General features: G+C 47.3%; 1 protein-coding gene across 1 annotated transcript in view; it reads left to right on the forward strand.

Moving 5' to 3' along the window:
* Positions 1-9,991, forward strand: part of LOC125237894 (ethanolaminephosphotransferase 1-like) — a 32,145-nt gene extending 22,154 nt beyond the window's left edge. The window contains exon 9 of the mRNA XM_048145132.1: positions 9,245-9,991. Within this exon, the coding sequence (XP_048001089.1) occupies positions 9,245-9,307 (63 nt within the window). The 3' untranslated portion in view covers positions 9,308-9,991. The remainder of the gene's footprint in view (positions 1-9,244) is intronic.

A 9,991-nucleotide genomic window follows, 5' to 3' on the forward strand; every position in this document is an offset into this window, starting at 1 on the left:
AATTTGTATTATTTTGCCTGGTATATCCGAGGTCTTTATAGAGAGAGTACGTCGCAGACGTCGCATCGGACCGATAGATGGCGCCATCGTTCGTTGTAAGTCGCTCCGGCGTCTCACCGCCGCGATGTTGGTAGTCCCGTTTTTCCCCACCTGCAACACAAGGCCCCCCCGCGCCCCGACTCGCCACCAGCCACCCTCATTGTTGAGGAGAAGTGCCGACGGTATATTAAGCCTACCAGGAAGGCATCACTCAGACCTCGGATATACCAGGCAAAATAATACAAATTTTATTGGAAGGTAAAATTTTTATATTATTTGTGCCGTTTGTATATCCGAGGTCTTTATAGAGACCTGTTTATTATCTCCTGGTGGCGAGTCAGCTGGCGCGCAACCCTTTGGTAGCCCTATTGGCATAGCATAGAAGAATAAGTGAATCAGTTGAACCGATTTGACAGATGTATCAGTCGAAATAGCCTTCGATCCGCGAATATCTCGGTGCCAGAAACGCATAAAGAGATTTTCGTGATGACGTTTAGCTTTAGTCAGCGAATAGTTAGAGAAATGACATTATTATACATCGCAGATCAAAACCAAAAAAAGATGTAGGCGAGGCTGACTTGAACAAGATACAAAAACCTTAGATACACTATTATTATTAACAGACACGTTATTTTATCAGGTTATAAACCCAATTTCAGACACAAAGTGTGGAAATTAACTGTAAAAGTAGTGTAACTATCTGTACTGTAGCAGGGTAACGTAATTGATACTGCTTTTGTCAACCCTTCGTAAAAATTATCTAAATCAATATTAGCTTTGATATGACTATTTAAAGTCCAACGTCTTACGTCCATATCAAACACAGAAAAAGGTCATCACTCACGCGCCCAAGGGCTATTTGTTACAATACTGGTATTTTCGATCAGACTATTTCGCGTCAAGCGAGCGCGGTTGCAAGCGAGACTCCTGAACTCTGAACTCTTTTTAGTGAGGGCATTTGAGGATACCGATCGCTCGGTAAAACTAGCCTAGAGGATGAAACGTACGAGCGCTGTCGATTGCAACTACACTGAACGGAGGTATCAGTCGATTTCTTTAAGTCAGTCATTGACTCTTAGGGTAATCCATTACCTAATCCAAAACCCGATGCGACGGATTTCTACTTCGTGCAATGAAGGTCGACAGAGTAGACTGAGAGGTGGAGACGTCCGTGTCGCATCGCTGGTGGTTGCTGAACACGTCGTGGTAGCAGGTCAAGGGGTGAATTTAACACCGCCACACATGCGCGCTTTAAGAGCGTAGGCGGAGCGCAATAATGGCGGTGCACCGCACTAACGCTGGCGTTGCGCCCAGTGGGCGCTAGCGGGAACGAACGAGCGCTGATAGCGAGCGCAACGCGCGCGGGACGCGAGCGGAATGCACGCGCATTCAGCGCGCTGATAGCGTAGCGTTAGCGAAGCGGAATGCGCTTTATGTGTGGCGGAGGCTTAATACGTACCGTTGTACGGCGTAATGCAGGGCTCTCGCAGACGAAGAGGTACGATGACGGGCGAAGCAGAAGAAGGCGAGGTCACCGAAGGTCACTTACTTGGCTCCCAGGGGGTGCATACTGACCTCGTACGACAGTCTGTTGGAGTCAGCAGTTACTGTCGTAGTTACTCGTAACAGAAGAGATGTAGTCCTGCCATCGTACAGCATAACATAACATACAACTGAACTGTGCATAGCATATAGTGCTATGCGAACCTTAATCCGACTGCATGTCACTTCAGTCGCCAGCGCCACCGCCTGTTGAAGATTATTCTCCATCGGAAGAGCTTTAGTTCGTACAATGTTCCGATTATTGAAGGTCTTATCGGGCTGCAGATGCAAGCAAAACAGGGGCGATTGGCCTACAGCTATCGGCAGCTGTACGAGGTAATGCTGGAAACTACAGCGGTGCAACCTTCCTCTGTAGACCACGAAAGTTGTGAAATTTATGAAATCAGGTTCTACGATCGAATCAAGCACTATATCAATTGAGTATAGTCGAGCCAGATGATAACTACTGAAGTACTCCTGAGTTCCTGGCCCCTTTCGCTTTGAGCTGGAATCTGAAGTTCACTAAGGCGAAGCAGGTTTATTTTTCCCAATTTGTTTATTAGAGGCTCGGCGAATAAGTTAATCTCTCGAATGGACAGGGGGCGCCACAAGCCTCCGGGAAATCATCGTGTACTTGGAACCCCCGCGGCCAGATTGCCGATCGGTTTTGGTGTCCGCCCGGTAAACAGACGCACGCTCAGGATGCAGGACGCTGGCTCGAATTCAGATCTGGACATTCTGAAAGGGATTTTTTTTTTTTTTTTCGCAAACCTTTACGATGTCTTTGACCTACACAATGAGCGATGTACAGGAATCACAGGGTCTTCTCGCGAGGCGCCTCTCCGATTAGATAGCTCGCGAACATCGTCAGGACACCCTCGCAGCAGTGCGGCTCCTCGTCCGGTTATTGACGTCTTACCTCGTTCAACTATGGGTGTCCAAACCACGTTAGGACGTAGCATCTTTAGAATTTATCTGTTCTCACTTCGGCGACGGAGGAGTCCTTGGTCAAAATAGAGTGTAAATACAGTCGTACTTCACGGGAACTGGAAAGAGAAGAGTGGATACCATAGTGTACGGGATGTCAGCTGATAGCGGCGCCCGGCGTCACATTGGAGGGTAGTATCAGCCTGGTCAGCAACAGAGTCTGCAACGATACCGTAGCAGACGGAGCCTGGATAGTCGTGGTCGTGGCACCATTGTAGGGGAAGACAGTGTTCGCGGTGAGCGTGACATCTTAGGCGCGACGGGCGTTATCAGCGTGGCGGCTAGCAGCACCAAGGGCCCACATCAGCAATCTTACCAGCTTGTCACTGCAGCAGACGCTGTTATGTTCGGCGGTGAGATTGAGACGGCCGTCGTCAGCTCGAAAGGCGTCTCGATGCCCTGTCGCGTCACGCAGTATCGTGCTCGGTGGCCTTCTCGAGGTGGCCGCCGTCAGCGCGGGAGGCACCGGTGCAAGCGTGGCAGTCAGCTACATCGGTGAACAGCATCAACAGAGTTCGCGGCGTCGTCACGGCAAACGCGGCAGGAAAATTAGCGACGCCTTCGCGGTAGCCGCAGTATTGCGCTCGGTGGCGCGATGAAGGTCGCCGCGTCTACAATCTTACCTCGTGCGATAGAGGCGACATCAAGGCGCCAGCATGAGCGTGTCGGCCGACGACACCGGTGGAAAACTTCAAGTAGCTTGCGGCGTTGTCACGGCAGACGCAGCAGAAGGATTGCGACGCCTGTGCAGCGGTTAACAGTATTACGCTCCGCATCACCACTGATGCGCCAGCATAAGCGTGGCGGCCAGCAATACTGGTGGACAGCTTCGGCAGGGTCGCGTCTCGCGTCGTTGTCACGGCATATGAACGCTCTACATCACCATCGAGGCGCCAGCATAAGCGTGGCGGCCAGCGATACTGGTGGACAGCTTCAGCAGGATCGCGTCGTTGTCACGGCATATGAACGCTCTACATCACCATCGAGGCGCCAGCATAAGCGTGGCGGCCAGCGATACTGGTGGACAGCTTCAGCAGGATCGCGGCGTTGTCACGGCAGATGAGCTCGCTGCATCACCATCGAGGCGCCAGCATAAGCGTGGCGGCCAGCGATACTGGTGGACAGCTACAGCAGGATCGCGGCGTTGTCACGGCAGACGAACGCTCTGCATCACCATCGAGGCGCCAGCATAAGCGTGGCGGCCAGCGATATTGGTGGACAGCTTCAGCAGGCTCGCGGCGTTGTCAAGGCAGACGCACGCTCTGCATCACCATCGAGGCGCCAGCATAAGCGTGGCGGCCAGCGATACTGGTGGACAGCTTCAGCAGGATCGCGGTGTTGTCACGGCAGACGAACGCTCTGCATCGTCACCATCGAGGCGCCAGCATAAGCGTGGCGGCCAGCGATACTGGTGGACAGCTTCAGCAGGATCGCGGCGTGGTCACGGCAGACGAACGCTCTGCATCACCATCGAGGCGCCAGCATAAGCGTGGCGGCCAGCGATACTGGTGGACAGCTTCAGCAGGATCGCGGCGTTGTCACGGCAGACGAACGCTCTGCATCATCATCGAGGCGCCAGCATAAGCGTGGCGGCCAGCGATACTGGTGGACAGCTTCAGCAGGATCGCGGCGTTGTCACGGCAGACGAACGCTCTGCATCGTCACCATCGAGGCGCCAGCATAAGCGTGGCGGCCAGCGATACTGGTGGACAGCTTCAGCAGGCTCGCGGCGTTGTGGCGGGGGCAGAAGGTGGCCGCGCTGGTAGCCTGCGTATTGACGACTGATCACTAACGGCACGGCGCTCGCGTCGGGGCAGCAGCAGACATACTTACAGCGTCGCACGCGACGCCTATGCGGCGGCCACAACGTTGTTCGGCGGCACCGCAGAGATGGCCAACGTTAACGAGGAGGCAACTTCTACGTAACCTCGGCGGCGCCGACGCGCGGACAACACTGCCGCGGTCAGCGGCGCTATCGCAGCGCTACAGTAAGTTTCGGCGTCGACACGTGGCTTGGGGCCTCCGCACCGAATCGGAATTCTTTCTAAAATAATATGAATCCGCTCACCCATTCGTCGGAGAAATTCAAACCTCCTTGGAGCGCGGTATTCCTCCACCGCGCCCGCCGCCGCCGCCGCCGCCGCAGCCCGCAGGTCGCGCAGCACGCGGTCGCGAAGCACGTGGTCCCCGGAGCACGTGGTCCCCGGCGGAGCAACTTACCTACGTTACCGCTTATATTCTCGCGCGAAACTTTTAATACGCGGATAACACTTCCTACTTTAGTCTCGGAAATGCGAATAGTTTAAAAAGAAAACTGATTAACGGTAACGATTTTTGCAGCATGGAACTTTCTTACAAAAAAGTGGGTAGAATCATAAAGCACCGCTCGTTCATTTCTATAGTGAGAACCCCGAAAGACGAATAATGATCGCTAGCGAGGCATAATATATCTCATTATTCAAGACGAACGAGCGCAAATTAAAAGGGAAGAAAGAATTGACGGATGAAATTGAAAAATTTCATAATTCCGAAACGTTATAAGCCACTTTTTAAATAAAAACACGAATAACTCTGGTTTGACCAGAAATAACAAGGAAATAGAAACTAAAAGATTAATTTCGAGACACCATGCTGTAAAAATGTTCGAACGGAATACGCGACAACCGGTCACTTCGGCGTTCGACGAAACAATGAGGGCGGCTGGTGGCGAGTCGGGGCGCGGGGGGGCCTTGTGTTGCAGGTGGGGAAAAACGGGACTACCAACATCGCGGCGGTGAGACGCCGGAGCGACTTACAACGAACGATGGCGCCATCTATCGGTCCGATGCGACGTCTGCGACGTACTCTCTCTATAAAGACCTCGGATATACAAACGGCACAAATAATAAAGAAAACAAAATCTATATACATATATAAAATGCTAATGCTAATGTACGTATGTCCGGGGTTTTCTCTATCACTATCAATTCCAATCAACCCCCTGTTGGGGTGGTAAATACGCCTTGGTCTCTAGATGAAAGTAAGGGAGTTTGGTCGCGGTGGGTGGAAGTGGGTGGCTGTGGGTGGCGAAAATGTTAAAAAAATATATATCTGTCCTTCTTCTGTACTGTACATCTCTACTTCTGTATCACGCAATATAATTTTAAATGTATCACGCAATATAAAAAATGTGGGTAAGTGCATCTGTACTTATATATCTGTACTTCTGGAAAGTTCTAAAAATTTCTGGATTGATCTATAAAAGTCCAGAATTTGTGTAAATGTTTCAATCGATCTGGAATGTTCTAGAAAGTTCTAGATACTTCTGGAAAGTTCTAATATTTTCTAGAATAATCTAGAACGTTCCAAAATCTGCAAAACTGAATGTAGTTGATATAGAATGTTCTGGAAAGTTCTGATATTTTCTAGAATGATCTAAAACGTTCCAAAATGTGTAAAACTGAATGTATTTGATATAGAATGTTCTGGAAAGTTCTAATATTTTCTAGAATGTTCTAGAACGTTCCAAAATGTGTAAAACTGAATGTAGTTGATATATAATGTTCTGGAAAGTTCTAATATTTTCTAGAATGTTCTAAAACGTTCCAAAATGTGTAAAACTGAATGTAGTTGATATAGAATGTTCTGGAAAGTTCTAATATTTTCTAGAATGATCTAGAACGTTCCAAAACGTGCAAAACTGAATGTAATTGATATAGAATATTCTGGAAAGTTCTGATATTTTCTAGAATTATCTAGAACGTTCCAAAATGTGCAAAACTGAATACAGTTGATATAGAATGCTCTGGAAAATTCTAATATTTTCTAGAATGTTCTAGAACGTTCCAAACTGTGTTAAACTGAATTAAGTTTTACATATTTATGAAATTTCTACATTATTCCATAAGTTTTCAGAACTTTCTAGAACATTCCATATCGATTGAAACATTTACACACATTCTGGACTTTTCTAGATCATTTGAACATTCCAGAACATTCTTATGAACAACATTAAGTTTTACACGTTTTGGAACGTTCTAGAACATTCTAGAAAATATAAGAACTTTCCCGAACATTCTAAATATATAAAAGAAGAAACTGACTGACTGACTGACTGGCTGACTAACATATCAACGCACAGCCGAAACCGCTGGTCCTAGAGATTCCAAATTTGGCACGTAGGTTCCTTATATAATGTAGTCGCTACGGGACGAGACGGGACGGGCCGGGACAGGAATAAGGTTAGGGATAAGGATAGGGATAGGGATAGGGACAGCGACAGGGACAGGGACAGGGATAGGGATAATATGGGTATCGTTAGAGGGATATGCAGGCAGTGTAAAACGCAGTGCAAAAAGCAGGCGGCTCAGTGGGAAGGGATCGTTGTTGTAAGGGATAATGCAAGAAAGTACTTTTTACCCACCGACCATTAGTGTCGAAATACGGGCTATGTGGGTTGTTTATAAAGGTTTCCCCAGCGTATATAGAATACATACCTACTCATACCTACTACCTACGCTGTGGTCGATGTGGTAACATTTCTACAATCATTGCAAGCATTTCTTTAAAAACAATAGTATTATGTGTAATCGAAATAATCGCAGACAAATGTACCTACAGAGAAACCTACGGATCCAAATGAAAATCTTAATTTTTGTATACGTTTGAATAAAAATACTTTTAGTACGCGGGCGAAGCAGCGGGTAAAAGCTAGTTAAAAATAAAATTAAACAATTGATTTGGGCGATGACGTCACAGCGTGGCTCCGTTGCGTCGTACGTATGTCACTAGTAACTGGTTGCGATGGTAACGGGGTGATATACCCACTGGTGTGCGCCGCAGTGGGTCTCATTACTCCACAACACGAGCTAACTGCATTCTACAGCGTTACTGTGCTTGCTGTGTTGGCGCACATACATTATGGCGCTTGTGTGGTACGTATGTCACTAGTAACTGGTTGCTATGGTAACGGGGTGATATACCCACTGGTGTGCGCCGCAGCGGGTCTCATTACTCCACAACACGAGCTAACCGCATTCTACGGCGTTACTGTGCTTGCTGTGTTGGCGCACATACATTATGGCGCTTGTGTGGTACGTATGTCACTAGTAACTGAATGCTATGGTAACGGGGTGATATACCCACTGGTGTGCGCCGCGGTGGGTCTCATTACTCCACAACACGAACTAACTGCATTCTACGAAGTTACTGTGCTTGCTGTGTTGGCGCACATACATTATGGCGCTTGTGTGGTACGTATGTTACTAGTAACTGGTTGCTATGGTAACGGGGTGATATACCCACTGGTGTGCGCCGCGGTGGGTCTCATCACTCCACAACACGAACTAACTGCGTTCTACGGCGTTACTGTGCTTGCTGTGTTGGCGCACATACATTATGGCGCTTGTGTGGTACGTATGTCACTAGTAACTGGTTGCTATGGTAACGGGGTGATATACCCATTGGTGTGCGCCGCAGTGGGTCTCATTACTCCACAACACGAACTAACTGCATTCTACGGCGTTACTGTGCTTGCTGTGTTAGCGCACATACATTATGGCGCTTGTGTGGTACGTATGTCACTAGTAACTGGTTGCTATGGTAACGGGGTGATATACCCACGTGTGCGCCGCAGTGGGTCTCATTACTCCACAACACGAACTAACTGCATTCTACGGCGTTACTGTGCTTGCTGTGTTGGCGCACATACATTATGGCGCTTGTGTGGTACGTATGTCACTAGTAACTGGTTGCTATGGTAACGGGGTGATATACCCACTGGTGTGCGCCGCAGTGGGTCTCATTACTCCACAACACGAGCTAACTGCATTCTACGGCGTTACTGTGCTTGCTGTGTTGGCGCACATACATTATGGCGCTTGTGTGGTACGTATGTCACTAGTAACTGGTTGCTATGGTAACGGGGTGATATACCCACTGGTGTGCGCCGCAGTGGGTCTCATTACTCCACAACACGAGCTAACTGCATTCTACGGCGTTACTGTGCTTGCTGTGTTGGCGCACATACATTATGGCGCTTGTGTGGTTGCTATAGCAAACTTCGCACTTGTATCGTACGACGTTTTTCAGTACGTATGACCCTTTGAAGTTTCGACATAGGCACATAATCAATCACTTCCCGTACTAGTATGATAAAATAACACTATGTTTAAGATTTTTTAGTGGGAGTTATAGCTTTTTAGATGCAAACTAGAGATGGGCCGAATATTCGGTATTCGGCAAGTTTTTCAATGTTCGTATTCGGCCGAATAGTTCGGTTACATTGCGCGAATATTTACCGAATAAACAAAGTAAATAAATAGCGTAAGTTGTTTCGTTTTTCATTGGATAATGACATCCTATTTCAGCATTCTAAGGAACCACCAAAGGGATATAAAATGCGTTAAAATATAAGTACCTACAATAATTATGTAAAAAAGTAAAAATAACGTAGCATAAGAAACAAAAACCAAAATTTTCTTATGCACTAAATTATAGAAACATTAAGAGCCTTAGTACCCATTACCAATCATTGAAAAGTTTTTAACTCTAAACCAGTATTTAAAATATGGCGAAACCGAATATTCGGCCGAATGCTCGGTTCGGTAACAACTGAAACGAATGTTAGGCCGAATATTGGTATTCGGCCTATCTCTAATACAAACCAAGTATCTAACATACAATTTTCTACTTCCAGGTACAGCAGATGTGCGCGCACTTCCGAATAAACTGCTTCCATATAAAGAAGCGCGACGATTGACTCTTGGACGACAATGCGTGTTAGTAACGAACATACATACATACATACATTACAGCACTCCAACTATTCTGTAGCTTTACCACGAGATTAACCCACTGCGGTTTCGAAAAAGACCACCCTGTATGAGTATCTTTTTGTGTTTTTTTCCTGTACAGAATTTTTAAAGTTGGAGGCACACTGACATTTTATCTCGCCAGGTGGCGCCTGTGCAAGTGTCTAGGCATGTCACTGTCATATGTGAGAAAGAGGAAAAACATCATCTTCTCGCTCTCACGTATGAAATTCTTTATCTGTGCATGTGCAATGCAAGTGCAAAGGACTAATAGGGTGGCGCCATCTGTGATAATCTTTGAGTGTCTACCCTCATTCACGATTTTTTTGAGTCTTGTTGAGTGTTCGCTAATATAATTAAACTTGTTACGGAACTTAAGTCCCGTTACTATTTTAAATAGCACTTTCGGGACCAAGAACCCGCCTAACGGGCACTCGGGAACTTAGCTCAGATGTCCGACAACCCACTGGGATACGGATGTTTTTCATTTCACACCTCAAGAAAAACCCTTAAGCGCTGGTAGTCTAGCGGTAAGTGCATGCGACTTTCGTTCCGGAGGTAGCGGGTTCGAACCCCGGCTCGCACCAATGAGTTTTTCGTAAGTTATGTGCGAAATGTCATTTGATATTTGC

This window comes from Leguminivora glycinivorella, chromosome 22 (genome assembly GCF_023078275.1).
Source record: "Leguminivora glycinivorella isolate SPB_JAAS2020 chromosome 22, LegGlyc_1.1, whole genome shotgun sequence".
Lineage (NCBI taxonomy): Eukaryota > Metazoa > Arthropoda > Insecta > Lepidoptera > Tortricidae > Leguminivora > Leguminivora glycinivorella.